Genomic DNA, 17,758 nt, shown 5'->3' on the forward strand with positions numbered 1-17,758 from the left:
TCTAACCATTTTCAGCACACACGAGGACAGGGTCTGTGGGTTCTGAGGGACTGCTCATGTTGACAGCAGTTTTAGCAATAACTCTGAACTGGTACTGCAAGTCTCTCTCCAGGCCAGTAACTGTGTACTCCTCCTTAGGCACATTCTGGCTACTTGTGTTGCAGCGTATCCAAGTGTCTCCTGGTACCCGCAGGGCCTCAACATAGTAACCAATGATCTTGCTACCTCCATCATTCTTAGGACGGGTCCAAACCAGAGTGACTGAGTTCTTGGTTACATCCAGGACTTCAGGTTTACCTGGAGTGTCTGTAGTGCATAACAGATAAATTAGTTTAAATAGAATGAATGACCTATTCTAATCTAATATGAAGCCAGTTATACTTACCAACGGGTGTTCTTGCAGTGAAAAAGTCAGTCTTCTTGCTTGGTTTGCCCTGGCCAGCGCGATTAATAGCTGATACTCTGAAGGTGTATTCCAGGCCCTCGATGAGGCCAGCACATGGGTACTCAGTGCTTCGAACAACAGTGTCATTGGCCTTCACCCACAGCAGACTGTTCCTCTCTTTGCGCTCAATGTAGTAACCCGTGATGGGACTGCCTCCGTCACTCTCTGGCTTATCCCAGGCCACAAACATACAGTCTTTGTTGGTCTTGTTGATGCGGCAGTTAAAGGGTTCACTTGGAACATCTAGTGACAGTAAACAAAGTTAATCTATATTCTGTACTGCAAACCAGTTTTCAATTATATAATTGACCAACTCTAGGCATAAACCTTAATCTCTACCAAGCGGCATATTTAGGTAGACCTACCAAAGGGGAACTTTGCAACCATCCTGTCGGATTGAACGGGGTCTGATACGCCAAAGCGGTTCTCAGCACGGATGCGGAACACATACTCCTTCCCAGGGATAAGCTTTCCCAGCCTGCAATTAGTCTTTGGGCATGTAGAGAGAGCAGTCACCCAGTCGCCTCTACTCACATCACATTTCTCCACCACGTAGTTAGTGATGTTGCTCCCTCCATCCTCCAGAGGTTTATTCCAGGATAAGGAACAAGCATCAGAGTCAATATCGCTGATCTCTACAGGGCCCTCAGGAGGCCCGGGTATATCTGAAATACACACGGTTACAGTTACACCAATCATGTTCTTCATCACATTCATGCTTTCTGTTGCTGAGGTCAAATATGCAAATTCTTTTTTAAAATTTATTATTATTTAGGGGCACTGACCTCTGATGACAATCTTCATGGTCTGGGTCACCTTTGCAGTGCTGTTCTCAGCCACAAGGCTGTACTCTCCAGTGTCAGTCCTTGATACGTCTTTGATGATCAAGACACACAAGTTGCCTGACTGATGCACAGCCAGGCAGCTAGATGGAACCACGGCTTTTTCGCCACGCAGCCACTTGCAGGTTGGGGTCGGTTTTCCTGAAACCACTGCCTCCACTCTAAGCTTGGCTCCAGCTCTAGCACTTGCTGCCTCTGGCATGACAATCTTTGGTTCCACTGGAGGACAGGATGTGAAAAGACATTACTCTGGGATGCAGAAAGCAGCTTCTAATTCAGCACTAATATATATATATATATATATATATATATATATATATATATATATATATATATATATATATATATATATATATATATATATATATATATACATACATACACACACACATATATGTGGATTAAAATCACAACAACAGTCACCTCAAGGTGCTTTATAATGTAAAAATACAATATTAGAAAGAATCCCCAAAATCAGATTGACTGAGCACTTATTGACAGAACCAGGCTCACAGAGGGGCAGCCATCAGCCAGGACTGTTTGGGATGACGGAAGGAAGAAGACAGCAGAGTGAAGCAAGACAGCAGACAGAGCCAGAGTTTAAAAATGACTAATGATTAAATTAAATGAAATGATTAAATATAAGAGGGTAAAAATATAAGAAACACACAGTGAGTGAAGAACACCCAGTGCATCATGGGAATCCCCCGGCAGCCTACGTCTATTGCAGCATAACTAAGGGAGGATTCAGGGTCACCTGGTCCAGCCCTAACTATATGCTTTAGCAAAAAGGAAAGTTTGAAGCCTAATCTTGAAAGTAGAGATAGTGTCTGTCTCCTGAATCCAAACTGGAAGCTGGTTCCACAGAAGAGGGGCCTGAAAACTGAAGGCTCTGCCTCCCATTCTACTTTTAAATACTCTAGGAACAACAAGTAGGCCTGCAGAGCGAGAGCCAAGTGCTCTAATAGGGTGATATGGTGAGGAGCAGAATTTTAAGTTTGATTCTGAACTTAACAGGATGAGAATGAGAAGAAGCCAGAATGAAAAAAATGTGGTCTCTCTAGTCCTAGTTACTACTCTCCCTGCGGCACTGTGGATCATCTGAAGCCTTTCAGGAACCTTTTAGAGAAACATGAAGTAATAAATGTATGAAAGAAACCAGTCCTAGGGTGAGCCTCACCCCTCAGCCTGAATTTAACAAGCAGTTAAAAAAGTGAAAGGATGGTTGAGTGTTTCTAAATATTGCAAATTGCAACACAAATGGCCACAGTGTGACAAATTATCAATAAAACTAGTGTTTAATTAGACACAACTTACACATCTGTTCCTTGATCTCAACAGGGTCTCTGGTTTCAGTGAACAAGCTGAGACCCATGATGTTTTTGGCAGCCACTCTGAACTTGTACCTCTTGCCCTCCTTCAGTCCACTGATGCTGACTGTCAAACCTTTAACTGTAGTATAAGCGTTCCACACTTCCTTTTCAGGCTCTGGCTTCTCTTCCTCCTCTATAACTGGTGGTGGTGGAGGTGGTGGAGGAGCTTCCTCTCCTTCAGGAACCTGCAGTAAATTATATAATTAATGAGTAGCAAAACTATATGAGAGAATATGCTCGTGTAAAAAACCCCAGCAAAAGTAAATACTATATATGAAACAATTTCACATTTAGAAGAAATCAAAGTTTATTGAAGCTTTTTTGAACAGAATTAGTTTTGTGACATAACAAACCTCCACAGCTGCTGGTGGCTCTGGAGGAGGTTTGACCTCAATGTATTCAATTACATAACCATCAATCTTGGCACCACCGTCCCCTGCAGGCTTCACCCACCCGACCAAAGCACTGTTCTTTGTGATTTCTAGGACTTCAATTTTCTGACAAGGATCTGGCTTGCCTATAAAAACAAAGTAAAACACTTGTGTTCAATTGTTTGCTGTGACTGATGAAACATCATATCTGTGTTTAACGGGTAGCTATCAGTTGTGGCTGGGCTGTTTGTGTTGATGTAATTAAGACATGATACGTACTGACAGGATCAGAAGCCAGGTAAGAAGTGGGTGTCACTTTGGGAACCCCAGAACCATACTCATTGACAGCTGTGACCCTGAAGTAGTATTCTGTTCCTGGCATCAGATTGGTGACTTTGAATGGAATCTTATCGAGTGCTACTTCGGCCTTGACAGTTGCCCAGGTTTTGCGGTCAATCTCACGCTTCTCAACAATATAATGTGTGACGTCACTGCCACCATTGTTCTCTGGAGGGCTCCAAGACAGCATTGCTGATGTCTGTTTGATGTCTGTAGCTTCCAGATTCATCACGGGTCCAGGAGTGTCTGTTATGATATTTGGATTATTTTATAACTTCACCAAAATAAAAGCATTTTTAATAAACTGTATGGTAGCTGCATGAATTTCTTAATGACCAGGACTTACCCAGAACCTTCACATTGACAAACACAGCTTTCTCTCCAGCAGGATTCTGCAGAGTCAGGCAGTATTTTCCAGATTCATCACGTGTGCTGTTGGGAATGACCAGGAAGGTCATGGTGTCAATGATGTCAACTTTACCCTTCCTGACCACGTTGTCAATACCCATCCTCCTCCAAATCACCTTTGGAGGTGGTCTGCCTCTGATGGTGGCACATAATCTGATGGGACAACCGGCTCTTACGGTTAATCCCTGTTTTAGGTTGGCATCCAAGTCTATCTCGGGTGTCTCTGTTGGAAGAGTAACAGTGGAGTTATCTTTTAATAGCAAGCATAGATCACATTTTATTGTAAATTCACTGTCCTCGAGTCTAAATACATTTTCTGTTACACTTTACGTGAATTATAATTAAATTCAATTACGTCCTCACCTAGAATCTCCCTGGGAATCACGGCGCCTTCCAGATTGCATGGCAGGCTCATGCCCACCTGGTTCTGAGCTGACACTCTGAATTCATACACAAGGTTCTCATCCAGACTTGTGACTGTGAACTCGCATATGATCAGCTGAGCTGCCACGTTGCACCTCTTCCAGCCATCTTCACCTTTCTTAACAGATCCCTTTGCCCTCATCTCCACAACATAACCAATGATGGGAGCTCCGCCATCTGACACCGGCTTGGTCCATCCCAAGGTGACTGTGGATTTGGTGCTGTCCACAACCTTCAAGTTAGTAGGAGGTGCAGGTGGCTCTGTAATAAGAGAAGAACGGTTTGTGTAGCCATTGAGACTTTCTAGACTATCAACATTAAGCAGAATGTAAACATTATTACTAGCAACATACCAACTGCATCCTTAGCAGTGATTGCACGTGAAGCCTTGCTTGGGTTGCTGATGCCAATTTCATTCACCGCCTTCACTCTGTATTGGTATTCATGAAGTGGAAGGAGTCCAGTAACTGTGAAACGAGTTCCAGGAATTGGATCCTTGTTGACAGGAGACCACTTAACAGCATGCTCCTCTTTCTTCTCCAACAGATATCCTGTGATTGGCTTTCCACCATCTTTCTCTGGCTCTGACCACTGAACAGTCATCTCCTCCTTGGCAATCTTGATGACCTCTGGTGCTTCTGGAGCACCAGGTACACCGAACTGCGTTCCAGCAACAATAGCTTCACTCTGTACTGCTGGTCCAGAGCCCATCTTATTCTCGGCTCTAACTCTGAACATATACTCATTACCCTCAATAAGACGAGTTACCTTCGCTTTGTTGGTGATGACAGCATTGGAGTGAACAGACCAGACTCCCCTCTTGGTCTCACATTTCTCAATTATGTAGTTGTAGATATCACAGCCACCATCATCCTCTGGGATTTCCCAGGCCAGATGACACCTGTCATTAGTGATACCGGATATCTTGAGATCCCTGATGGGGCCAGGTCTATCCAGTACAATGACCTTGGCATGAGCAGAGCATGTTCCTGCATTGTTGGAGGCAGTAACAGCATATTTGCCACTGTCAGTGCGCCTTGCTCCAGTAATCAGAAGTTTAGAGAAGTCTGCACCACTTTCGATTTGAAGCCTGGGGCCCTTCTTAATCTCCTCTGTGCTTTCATCCCTGGTCCATTTGATATCAGGCTGGGGTTTGCCCGTCACTGTTGCCTCTATAGGAATGGAGCCTCCTGCTTTCACTATAAGGGTTCCATCCAATTTAATCTTGATCTCAGGGATCACTAACTGTTCCTTAACCATGACTTCAGCTGTGGTAACCCAGTTGCTTTCACCGCCCTCATTCTTAGTCTGAACTCTGAACTGGTAGATCTGGTTTTCGATACATCTGTCGGCCATGAAGTAAGTCTCCTTGATGGCACCCTTGTGAAGCCTCTCCCACTCATCAGCCTCCTTTGGTTTCTTTTCAATATGATAACCCAGATTACGGCTACCACCATCATAATCTGGCTTCTTCCACTTCAGGAAGCAGAAGGTCTTGCCTATCTCAGATATATGGAAGTCAATGGGTTCACCAGGTTTCTCAATGGGATCAACTGCCAATACAGGTGTCTTGGTCTCAGTGGGTGGACCAGTGCCAATCTTGTTCTCTGCGCTGACCCGGAAGAAATATTCACAACTTTCTGTAAGAGGAGCCTTTATCAGACGCTTAGTGCAGTCATTGGAAACCACTGTCCATCCTCGCTGGCTGGGCTGACGACATTCAATAATGTACTGCGTGATCTCAGTTCCTCCATTGTCTTCAGGGTTCTCCCAGGAAACCATGCAGGATTTCTTGGTCACATAAGCCACTTTTATATTCTGGCAAGCTCCCGGTGTGTCTAGGACATTGACAACAATGGCAGCCTGTGCCTGCCCGCTGCTGTTCTTAGCCACAATAGCATATTTACCATAGTCTGATCTGACTGCATCGTTTATGATGAGTTCACACAGTGGGTAGTTGTTGTTCATCTGTGTGCGCTTATCCCTGGCCAAAGCTCTGGCATCCTTGGTCCAAGTGATCTCTGGATCGGGTCTGCCTTTGACTCTAGTGATCAAACTGATAATCTGACCTGCTCTGACTGTCACAGAGTCACGGCATGACACATCAACAACAACTTCAGGTGGTACCAGGATGTCCTTTGCCAAGATAGTCTGAGGTAGCTCCTTGGGTTCACTGTCTCCAACCTTATTGGTGGCTCTGATGCGGAGTCTGTACTCTAGTCCTTCGATGAGGCCTGGAACTCTATAGGCACACATCTTGACAAGGTCTTTGTTGATTCTGTCCCACTGGGCAGTTCCTGACTTCTGAGCCTCAATTACATACCCCAGAATGGGACTACCTCCATCTCTTGTAGGCTTGGTCCAACAGATGTCAGCATGGGACTTACTCCAGTCTTTCAGTTTAAGATTACCAGGGGGGCCAGGTTTGGTGATGGCTCGGGTGGCCTTGATGGGATCAGAGGTAAGCGAGGGCTCACTGATACCAGCAATGTTTTCTGCAAATACTCTGAACTCATAAGTGTTCCCTTCAAATAAGCCAGAGACTCTATATCTGAGGTCGAGAACAGGTGTTTTATTGACACGGATCCACTTTCCTGTCATTTCTCTGCGTTCAACCACATAACCACTGATAGGACTTCCTCCATCATATTCAGGCAGGCTCCATGACACTGTTACAGCATTCTCTGTTATATCATAACATTCTGGTAGGCCTGGTGGGCCGGGAGGGTTAAACATGTGTTTGGCAATAGTTGGAGGACTCTCAAGTGGAGCACCGATACCAATCTTGTTCTCCGCACGCACACGGACAATGTACTCACGGCCTTTCTCTAGTCTGGACACCTTGGCTCTGGTCACTGTGCCACTGGAGCTAACCACAGACCAAGGCTCCCATGGTTTTTTCACATCCTTCTTTTCCACCACATAGTTAGTGATAGGTGTTCCACCATCATCCTTTGGGGCTCTCCATTGGATCATCATGTAATCAGGGGTGACTTCCAAAATATTAATGGGTCCAATGGGTGGACCTGGAAGATCCAGGACGGTCACATGAAGGGCAACAGTTTTGCTGCCTGCAGGATTTGACACAGTGAGTATATACTCTCCAGTGTCTGCTCTCTGACACTCAGGGATACTTAGGGTGGTTGTGGATTCAGCTGACTGAATGTGATAGCGGCCCTCAGATGTGATCTCTTTGCCATCAGTCATCCATTTGGCAGTGGGAAGAGGGATTCCCACCATCTTGGCTGGAAGAGCAATAGTGGTGCCAGCTTTGACAATGAGACCCTCAATAAGCTTTACATCAACTTCAATAGTAGGTGGCACTGAAAGAGAGTAACAGAGCAGAAATATTATAATTATTTCAGGAGAATGTTGAGCATTTACAATACAGCAAAGTTATGCTTCTTACATGTTTTCTCCTGACATGTGACAGGGACACTGGTGTCGGGACGGCTCACGCCAATGGCATTCTGAGCTTTGACCCTGAAGCGGTAAGTCTTGCCCTCCTCCAGACCTGTGACATGGGTGTGATTGTTGCTTACGGTCTTGAAGGTGACCCAGTCAGTCTGACCCTCTTCTTGGTGCTCCACAATGAAGCCAGTAATTTCACTTCCGCCGGTGCGGTCAGGCCACTCCCATGCCAACCAAACCTCTGTCTTATCTGCATCAGTATGGTGCAGGTTCTTGGGTGGGCCAGGAGGATCTAAAGTATCCAGGAAATAAGAAATTAATTGCTTTTTAATGCTTTTTATTGATGGGATTCAAATGTATAAATTTACAGTTACACTTTTAAAGTTTCACTTTATTCTAGTTTTATTTATTTAGCGCCAAAAACAACATTTGCCTCAAGACACTTTTTATTGTAAGATAAAGACCCTACAATAATGACATGGCATACAACTATCAATTTACCAAAGTAGCTGAAGAATCACTATTTAAAAGTGTGTCAAATTAGACCACGTCACGCAGTAATGACTTTCACTTACAGAGAGGATCGACAGCCTTGATGGGTGTTTTGGTCACTACATAATCACTCCTGCCAAACTGGTTCTCTGCAGCTACCCTGAACAAATACTGGATTCCTTCCATCAGGTACATGGCCATCAGACTCAGTTTCTTATTGGCCGCAGCAACAGGTACCCACTGCTCAGCAGCCACGTTCTTCTTCTGCACGATGTAATGAGAGATGACGGCACCGCCATTGTCCTCTGGAGCCTTCCACGTGAGGTAGGCAGACTCACTGGTCACATCAGAGATTGCCAAGTCCCTGGGAGGAGAAGGCTTGTCTAGCGGAAACAAAAGTTTGTGGTCAAGTAAAACTCAAATATGATCTGAACTCAATAATTCATCGTATTAACAGAGAGTGAATTTACTCAGCACAAGCACAGCAACGGTTGCTGTCTTCTTTCCAGCAGCATTCTCAACAGTGATGGTGTAGTTGCCAGAGTCTGCACGGACGCACTTCGGGATGAAGACTTTGCTGCCAGTGGCAGTAACAGCGACGGTGATGTGAGCAGGAACGTCTGCATCGTTCTTCTTCCAGCTGACTGTGGGCGTCGGCACACCTTTGATGGTTGCACTCAGGGTGATGTCAGTGCCCAGCATGGCCAGGTGGTCACGTGCCATGTTGGCATCCAGCAGCAACTCTGGTTCCTCTGTGGAGGCAAATGGAAAAAAGTTTACAGAATTTAGTAAATGTAGGGGGAAAAAGGCAGAAAGCCCTGGCAGCTAAGCAAAAATGCATTCAAATGATAAATCTTTAATACAATTGAAAATATTGTAACATAATTTGTTTATTTTGCACATTTCTATATGTTTCTGTATTTAAAGAATATGTTGTTCAAAAAACTTAAAATACAGAAAAAAAACAAGTGCAACTGATTCTATTACCAAGCCTGTCATGGACTTTAATGGTGTCCTTGACATAAGCAGGATCTGATTTGCCGGCAGCATTGACAGTGAAGATCCTGAATTTGTACTCGTGTCCTTCAGCCAGCCCTGTCACCACATAGTGGAGGTCAGGGCACTGCTCTGGGGTTTCGTTGGCTTGCATCCACTCTACGGCACCAGGTGTCTGGTACTCCACAAGGTATCCAAAGATTCGTCCCCTCCCGTCGTGGCGTGGCATCTTCCACTTCAGGCTGACGGAGTCCTTGGTCTTATCATAGGCCTCGGGGGTCACAGGAGGACTGGGGCGCACTGTGATAAAAAAAAAAAAAAAAAAATCTGAAACGCTTTCTTAATCCTAGTAGCAAAGATGGGCACCTAAAATATTTGTAACTTTATGGCAGGGACCTTTTATGCACAAGGAACACCTGAGTATAGTACTGTTTTTACAAATATTTAATGTCTTTGACAAACTAACCAATAGGGTCTTTGGCAAGTATGGGCTTGGAGGGGACACTGGGATCTCCAGGTCCGAGCTCATTCTCAGCCATCACCCTGAATTCATACTCGCAGCCCTCCACTAGATCCTGGACTCGATACTGAGTGGCTGGGTACAGTGGGTCTCTGGTGACCCTGGACCACCTCTTGGCTGTGGTCTCTTTTTTCTCCAGGATGTAGTTGGTGATGGGCTTTCCACCATCACGAGGCCGGTTCCACAGCACTAGAGCATTGGTGCCATACACCTCCCTGACTGTTGGCATTTCAGGGGCTTCGGGGACTCCTGCAGGAAGGCAGCAAGAGCAAACAGACACATAGGGAACGACATTTGGTAACTTTGAGCATACCAGTTATTTGCAGATCATTTATCATTTTTCTTTTGCTGTTTTTTTTGGTAAATTCTTCATACGTCTTCCAGTTAAAAAGAACATTTTTTCTCACTGGTAATTTGACACCTCAAACTGGAACAGCAAAAAAAATAGCACTCCATGAACGTACTGAAGAGATCTTTGGCTTTCATCTCCTCAGATTCCAGAGGGTCGCTGATACCGTACATGTTCTCAGCACAGATTCTCATTATATACTCCCTGCCCTCTGTCAGCTTGGGGATCTGAGAAGAAACAACAACATGTAAGCATCTCTCAACTGCAGCAAACCTTTAACAGGACCTCTGAACATCTTGTAGAGCCACATCAGCCTACTTTGCATGTGGTCTTGGTGGTGGCAGATGTTACTGTGGTCCAGGTTTCTCTGTTGATGTCTCTTTTCTCAATTATGTAATTAGAGACATCAACACCACCACTGTCCAAAGGAGGCTTCCAGGAGATCACCATGTATTCCCTGTGAACCTCCTCAAACACCACTGGGCCAACAGGAGGAGTCGGGCGGTCTGGAGGGCAGAAAGAAAAGACAAAGAGAAATGAGTTCTCTGTTGTGTGATCACGCACTCCCTGCATTATTTAGAAAGCTTGTATTTCAGTCTGCTTGAAAGCAGTAAATGTAAAATAAATCAGTCATTTAGCTGCTACGTCTCTTTGAGATCTGTGTTGACGTACCAACAACCGTGATGTTGCAGACTCCCTTCCTGGATCCGGTACTGTTCTCTACAACGACCACGTATCTGCCGCTGTGTTCACGCTCTGCCTTCATCAGGCCCAGCGACATGGTGGTTAGCGTGTTCTTGAACATGATGTGTTTGTCAACTTTCAGCTCCTTGTCGTCACAATACCACGTGATGGATGGAGGTGGTTTACCAGTATAGCGGCCCTGCAGCAGGCAGCTCTCCCCCACGCGGATGATGATCTTATCGCGGAAATCCAGCTCAATGGTGGGCGGCTCTGTGAAAACGGAAAGCATCATTTTTAATATTTAATACATTTAGGATGATCTCGACATTTCTGTTTTCGATTTTGCCTTACTGGGAGTAAGAAACCACACTGGCATCTGGAGTCTGATAAAAAAAAGTAATTTTATTCAAAGTACTTTTTTTTCATTTGTTGTTCCTTCTTGTTGTTATTTTTTCTAATGGATATTTTCTAATACGAGTGATGCTGACCATTGAATTGTCACTGCTTTCAGTAATAATGGTTATACTTAGACTACCGTAAATGTCGGGCTATAAGCCGCTACTTTTTGCACAAGCTTTGAACCCTGCGGCTTTTAGTCAGGTGCGGCTTTTCTATGGATTGTCCGTGATTTTTGTCATATCGTAAGACGATTTGTTTTGTGTGTTCCGCTGTTGTACGGCACTACGTTGCCTGGCGGAAGGATCGGGGTTCAAGAGTGGTATGTTAGTCACATGTCCGTCCGCCAGGCAACGTAGTGCCGTACGAAGTAGCGCGAAAAACAAACTTCAAAGTAGCGCTACGCGTTCAGCGGGAGGCGTGGATGATGAGCGGCGATAAACTTGCAAGTTATGCCCAAAAAGCAAGTTATGCCCAACTCCACCGGTGGATTCTGACAGCGTGGAAAAGTGTGAAAACATCCACGATCACCAACGGATTTTGAAGGGCTGGACTGCTGCATGATGGAGAGGAGGACACCGCCACGGCCCTTCTGAGGGTGTTCGACTCTGACACTGACAATGAGGATTTCTTTGGTTTTGAAAGTGACAACGAAGGAGAGAAGAAGAGTGGATGACGAAGCCATCCTGAGCCTGTTTGTATCCGACACTGGAGGAGAGGACTTTGGTGGTTTTAGTGCGCAGGAAGAAGAGAAAGATGGTGAATGACTGACTTTTCTTCTTGTTAAAGCTGTGTCACTGCACCTGAGCCTAAAAGGTAGTCCGAATCTATTTTTCTGGTGTGCTGTAGGCTACTGTTATGTACTACATGTGCAAATATGTACCCATAACTTGTTTTTCAAAATATTAATAAAAGTGATGTCTCCAAACAGCCATCTCTTTCCTGACAATTCCCTTTGTGCATATTCTCTTACATATGATAAGTCAACATTGAAACACCTGCGGCTTTTGGTCAGGTGCGGCTAATGTATGTACAAAACAGGATTTTCCCCTGATTTTAGCTTGTGCGGCTAATATTTAGGTGCGCTTTGTAGTCCGGGAAATACGGTATACTGTTTTTTTTTCACTGCTTCTCCATGTTGGCTTAGTGTTAACATGGTGCAACATGTTGTGTTGCTGTTCATCTCAGGTTGTGTTTACCTAATTTAAAGACCCACTAAGAACATTTTATTATGTAACGTGAAAAAACTTTTATTCTGACTGTATTTTTGGAGCAAACTGTGTAACCTGATGAAGACGATCTGTGAATCCAGAAATGAAATTTCAATTCAATATTATTTTTATATTTATATATTTATTTATAACAGTTTGCTCAGGTTGCTTTATATTGTATATGACAAAGAAGTGGCCTCTCACAGAGATCTTCTGACATGATGTTCCTCATGGAAATCAATCATTTCACTGTTTTTCATTTTTATTTTTTGTTGATGACACTGGCATGTTTTACTGAACCCTGTTCGCTGCCAATAATAATGCAGTTCTAATATGGACAACCGCTTACCCAGCTCGTCCTTGCAGGTGACTGGTTTGGTGCAGAAAGACGGTTTGCTGGGGCCAACCTCATTGACAGCAATGACCCTAAACTCATAGGTGTCACCCTCCCTGAGGCCATCGTAGGTGTATTTCCTGTCCATCAGGTGCTCCTTTGTCAGTCTAGTGAATTTGTCTTTGCCAATCATGCGTGCTTCCAGGATATACATAGTGATCTCTGAGCCACCGTCATACTTGGGCGCCTTCCAAGCAATGCTGATCAAATCTTTGGTGACCTTGGTGACTTCCACCTCCTCTGGTCGGTCAGGAACACCTACAAAACAAACATACAAACATTCTTCACATCTGAAGACAGGAACTCGCTTAGTGATTTAGATTTGTACTCTTGGTTGGATCAGATAACCTTCTTCATTTCTTTAGTGCAGTAAAAGACCTCTAGTGTCCAATGGCCACTATGTTTGTTTAATTAAACTCACTGATGGGTTCCTTGACGACAATCTCAGCTGCAGTCTCCAGAAAGGGTCCAATACCGATGGCATTCTCTGCAGCTACTCTGAAGAAGTAGGCCTTTCCAGGTGTGAGGTCATGAGCCACAGCGTTCTGTCTGCTGGCGGTGTAGGACAGCGACGTCCAGGCTTTGCGCTCAGCCTCACGTTTCTCAATAATGAAGTTGCTTATAGGTGAGCCGCCATCATTCTCAGGGAAGAACCAGTTGATTTTGCAGGAGTCACTGCTCAGGTTCTCTGCAACTAAGGGGATGCCTACTGGCCCGGGAACATCTAAGAAGGACACAATCAAACGTAATAAATACATATTTACAATTTCTGTGGGTTTTAAATGTCCAACAATTCCATTTTAATGAAAACAGTGTGTTACCCAGAACTTCCACTGTGATCTTCTTTGTCTTCTCTCCTCCAGCATTTTTGGCGGTCAGTGTGTACACACCAAGGTGTTTCCTAGTGCAAGGTTTGATGACAAGAGATGAGCTGATGGCTGTGGTCTCCACTTTAGCCTCAGGAGGCAGTGCAGCTCCATCTCTACTCCAGGTGACATCGGGGGATGGCTGGCCTGACACGTAGGCAATGATTCGGATCACGCCGCCAGCGTGGACCACTATTCTTTCTTTCACCGAGGCATCCAAGTCGACCTCAGGCGCAACTGGAAGGAAGAAACTCAGTAGTCTATTCCAAAAGGACTCCATATAGGTCTTTTAAGTCATTGCTGGGAGAACTTTGACTAAATTAGCGGACCGACTTACCAATTCTGTCATTCACTTCGAGAACCTCTGGGACTTCTCCTGGCTCACCATTGCCAGCAGCATTGAAGGCAATCACTCTGAACCTGTATTTACCACCAGTCTTCAGACCAGTGATCACAAACCGGGTGCCACGGATTTCCGTGTCCTTGGCCTAAAAGACATGAAAATGGAGTGGATCTAACAAACAGACGAATGTTTAAATGGTTTATTCTAATAAGACACTAAGGCTTTGTGCTTCATGAGAAGTTGCGGTTTATTCATGTTGGGTTGGGACCTCATGAAATGATTTGGCTTCTTTTGTTTGCTAAGTTTGGCCTCATGATAGATGTGCCAGTCAATGAAGTTATCAGATGTTTGGTTTGTAGAACTGTATTACCTTGACCCAGGCTTCAGTGCCCTCCTCTTTGTGCTCCACCCAATAACCAATGATCTTGGAGCCTCCATCCTTCAGAGGAGGAATCCACTCCAGGTCCACTGTAGACTTTGTCCAGTCAGAAACCTTTGGGGTTGGAGGAGATGGCGGCGCTACAGGAGGAGACAGAGGTGGTTAATATTGTGTCCTTAAAACCTGTATGAATTCTAGTGATTTCAGAGTGTAATTCTTACTGATAGGGTCTCTGGCAAAGATGGGGTCAGTGGGAGGGCTGGCAAGTCCGGGCCCTGCGGCATTGATGGCAGAGACTCGGAATAGATACTGGGATCCCTCAACGAGTCCGCTCACCACAAACGACTCGCCCAGGCCCATGGGACGGATCGGGTCGCGGGTGACACGGGTCCAGCGTTTGCCAGTTGTCTCCTTGCGTTCCAGCCAGTAGCCAGTGATCGGGGACCCCCCATCGTCCTCAGGTTCTTCCCAGTTAACGGTCATGGAGTCCATGGTTACGCTGGTAACTGTCGGCTTTTCAACCTGACCAGGTGCAGCTGCAGGTGCGCAGACACATAGCATCAAAGGTTAGAGGATTAGAAGGCCTGATGCAGGTCGTACCCGTACATCTTTTACATTTTGATCCTCACTTTCACTTTTAAATAAGAACATTTGATTTGATAGTTTCGCATGACTTGTTAAAATCTCACAGCTATTATTGTGCTGATGGTTAAGAATGACTAAAAGATGGATTACTGCTTGGTATGTTTTCTGAGTGTCATCCTCTATTACAAAGCCCTCCTGCTGTCGTTTAGCATAACAATGCAACAGAAGATGTGAAAAGAATTATATTATTGCATGCTGTATATGAAGCTTCCTTAAACGTGACTGACTTTAAATCGACCCATTAATGGTTTCATAGCTTTGTTTGCTGCTGAGAGTCAGATGGTTAAACTCACTGTAGAGATTTCGGGCCACCTCGGGCTCACTGTCCAATGGCTCTCCGACTCCATACTTGTTCTGTGCCATAATGCGGAACACGTACTCATGTCCTTTCATCAAGTTCTCCACTGTCCAGATCCGCTCTTTCGGCTCACTGGTGACAGGCACCCAAGTCTTTCTGTTGGCCACCCGCCTCCAGATGACGTAGTTCGTGACTTTGGAGCCACCATCGTCCTTCGGCGGCAGCCAGGAAAGCGTGATCTTCTCAGCTCCAATCTCCTCAAACTTAATGGGAGCAGAGGGAGGACCGGGACGGCCTGCAGGCACACAAAATCAAGACTCAAATAATGCTGTGGAAATTATTCTGGTGAACGATAACTGTAATTCCAGCAATTTACTCCACCACACCGACTATCATGAAAATAAATAATTAATATGAAAGTTAAAATAAAACATGAGATATTTTAGATATATTTGCGGTGTGTTTTGTGATTGTACCGAGCACGTTGAGCCTCATCTCCTTGGAGGCCTTGCCAAGGCTGTTGGAAGCCACCAGCGTGTACAGGCCTGTGTCGGGACGTTTGCCCTGCTGGATGAGCAGTGTGCAGCTGTCGTCCGAAACAATCTTATTTATATGCTCGTCGTACTGAACCTCCACCTTCGCGTCGGACTTGTGGGGCGGAGCCTTGTACCAGGTGAGTGTAGGGAATGGACAGCCACGAATTTGGGCCACAATGCTAATGTCGGAGCCCTGCTCCACCTCCATGAACTCATTCAGCTCGATGGATGGAGCACCTGGAGGACGAAATAAAGGATTTGACAGTTATTTGCTTTTTAATTGCATTTTGGCAGCTTGTCTTTCTAGGTGGAAATCTAACACTGACGAAAGTAAATATGGGCAATACTCAAGGTAATGTCCATAAAATATTGGGCTTTGTTTATTTTATGAAAGGTACTGATAGTCATTACATACTGCTGTTGGGACACTGTAACTTGAGGTTAAAAAGGACATAATTTACAAACAGAACATCCAGCTCTGCATCCATCACATTTCACAGGTTAGCACCCATAAAATGACAAATATGACTAAAGTACTGAAGTGTACTGTTACTACACAGTGTAACTGCATATGTGCAGAGGTGCACGTTATGTAGGGTTTTAAGTGACAATATAAGGAGCTGTTGAACGGACTCAATACTGAACTGAAAATCAAACTCTGCAGCTCCACTGCCCATTTTATTAAATTTCTCTTACAGCTCTGGTCCTGGATGATGATTGGTCCAGCAGTAGATGAAGGTCGGCTGGGTCCGACTTCATTGTAAGCCATCACCCTGAACTCATACTCATCTCCCTCTGTAAGGTCCTCCACTTTAAAGCTGGTGGTGTCCACATCTCTCCTGTTGCACCTGGATGTAGCACAACATGGAGTTACAGCCAAAGCCAACACAACAGCAGCTCGAAAAGGTAAAGATGAGTCTCTATTGGCTTACAAAGAAAAAAAAAATCTTCCAGACCTGGGGCGCCTCTGTCAGTGCGCCCCAGGGCAGCTGTGGCTACAATGTAGCTTGCCATCGCCAGTGTGTGAATGTGTGTGTGAATGGGTGGATGACTGAATGTAGTGTGAAGCGCTTTGGGGTCCTTAGGGACTAGAAAAGCGCTATACAAATGCAGGCCATTTACCATTTACCATTTAACAGATTTAGGTCTGTAGTCAGAAAGTCAGAGTAAGTCCATACCACATGTTCTCAAATCGAGTCTCAGCAGAAACCAAGAGAGCAGATGTGTGAAGTTTTACCTCCTCCAGGACTCCTTCTGGGTGCCACTGCTGTCCCAGCAGAGGAGATCCACGCTGTAGTGGGTTACAGGTGAACCACCATCGTTCTTTGGAGCCTTCCAGGTCAGAGTTACTGTGCCCTTCCTGACGCTCTGGATCTTCAACCTTGTTGGAGGATCGGGAGGATCTGCAGACATTACAGACTGGTGTCAGATCACAAGCAGCCACGATGTACATAACACTTGTTTCATCAGGAGTAATGCTGCTGCTGATGAATGTCATTTCTGTCGTGATTTGATCAAATTCAGGATATACCCTTTTCTTCTATGATATAGTGCTCAAGATTTATTTTATTGATTTCAGTTGTGTCTGAAAAGTTAGTCTTGTTATCACATAACTAGTGTGTGGGTTAAAATTGAGTTTAGAGTCAGTCTAAACCAGGGGTGCCAAACTCAAATACACAGTGGGCCAAAATTCAAAACTGGAACAAAGTCGCGGGCTGACGTTAATATTTATTGAAATATATTTAATCCTCCAGATATAAGAATGAATCTTTTCTTTTGGACTCAAACACGCTTTGCTGAAAAACTGAATATGGAACAAGCAAAGCTTAATACTAAACAATATATATATTAGCTGTATGATACCAGCAGGCCAGCTCTGATAGTAATTTGGCATAGCTTCGTGGGCCAAATGTAAGTAGGCTGCCAGAGTTTGACACCTATGGTCTACACTATAAAATCAAATTACAGTGTACAGAAGCAATATTAATTTGTTCAGCAACACTTTGTTAGATGTTTGTTAAGGTCACATTGCTGTGA

General features: G+C 44.7%; 1 protein-coding gene across 17 annotated transcripts in view; it reads right to left on the minus strand.

Annotated features, from left to right (window-relative positions):
• The window catches only part of LOC146651703 (titin-like), a 175,950-nt gene that overhangs the window by 52,852 nt on the left and 105,340 nt on the right, over positions 1 to 17,758 (minus strand). For all 17 annotated transcript variants that reach the window (XM_085384072.1, XM_085384056.1, XM_085384059.1 and 14 more), the window contains 28 exons: positions 16,959 to 17,124; positions 16,418 to 16,569; positions 15,662 to 15,958; positions 15,181 to 15,480; positions 14,464 to 14,778; positions 14,234 to 14,382; positions 13,858 to 14,008; positions 13,476 to 13,757; positions 13,076 to 13,378; positions 12,610 to 12,912; positions 10,642 to 10,923; positions 10,288 to 10,475; positions 10,085 to 10,196; positions 9,567 to 9,869; positions 9,092 to 9,400; positions 8,575 to 8,856; positions 8,188 to 8,487; positions 7,611 to 7,904; positions 4,555 to 7,524; positions 4,142 to 4,462; positions 3,717 to 4,001; positions 3,311 to 3,616; positions 3,014 to 3,177; positions 2,605 to 2,845; positions 1,231 to 1,506; positions 811 to 1,110; positions 386 to 688; positions 7 to 306 (listed from right to left, as the gene is read on the minus strand). In XM_085384072.1, coding sequence (XP_085240198.1) covers positions 7 to 306; positions 386 to 688; positions 811 to 1,110; positions 1,231 to 1,506; positions 2,605 to 2,845; positions 3,014 to 3,177; positions 3,311 to 3,616; positions 3,717 to 4,001; positions 4,142 to 4,462; positions 4,555 to 7,524; positions 7,611 to 7,904; positions 8,188 to 8,487; positions 8,575 to 8,856; positions 9,092 to 9,400; positions 9,567 to 9,869; positions 10,085 to 10,196; positions 10,288 to 10,475; positions 10,642 to 10,923; positions 12,610 to 12,912; positions 13,076 to 13,378; positions 13,476 to 13,757; positions 13,858 to 14,008; positions 14,234 to 14,382; positions 14,464 to 14,778; positions 15,181 to 15,480; positions 15,662 to 15,958; positions 16,418 to 16,569; positions 16,959 to 17,124 — 9,954 coding nt within the window. The remainder of the gene's footprint in view (positions 1 to 6; positions 307 to 385; positions 689 to 810; positions 1,111 to 1,230; positions 1,507 to 2,604; positions 2,846 to 3,013; positions 3,178 to 3,310; positions 3,617 to 3,716; positions 4,002 to 4,141; positions 4,463 to 4,554; positions 7,525 to 7,610; positions 7,905 to 8,187; positions 8,488 to 8,574; positions 8,857 to 9,091; positions 9,401 to 9,566; positions 9,870 to 10,084; positions 10,197 to 10,287; positions 10,476 to 10,641; positions 10,924 to 12,609; positions 12,913 to 13,075; positions 13,379 to 13,475; positions 13,758 to 13,857; positions 14,009 to 14,233; positions 14,383 to 14,463; positions 14,779 to 15,180; positions 15,481 to 15,661; positions 15,959 to 16,417; positions 16,570 to 16,958; positions 17,125 to 17,758) is intronic.

This window comes from Rhamphochromis longiceps, linkage group LG16 (assembly GCF_057381845.1).
Source record: "Rhamphochromis longiceps isolate RC_006_pf linkage group LG16, R_longiceps_female_GT1.1, whole genome shotgun sequence".
NCBI lineage: Eukaryota > Metazoa > Chordata > Actinopteri > Cichliformes > Cichlidae > Rhamphochromis > Rhamphochromis longiceps.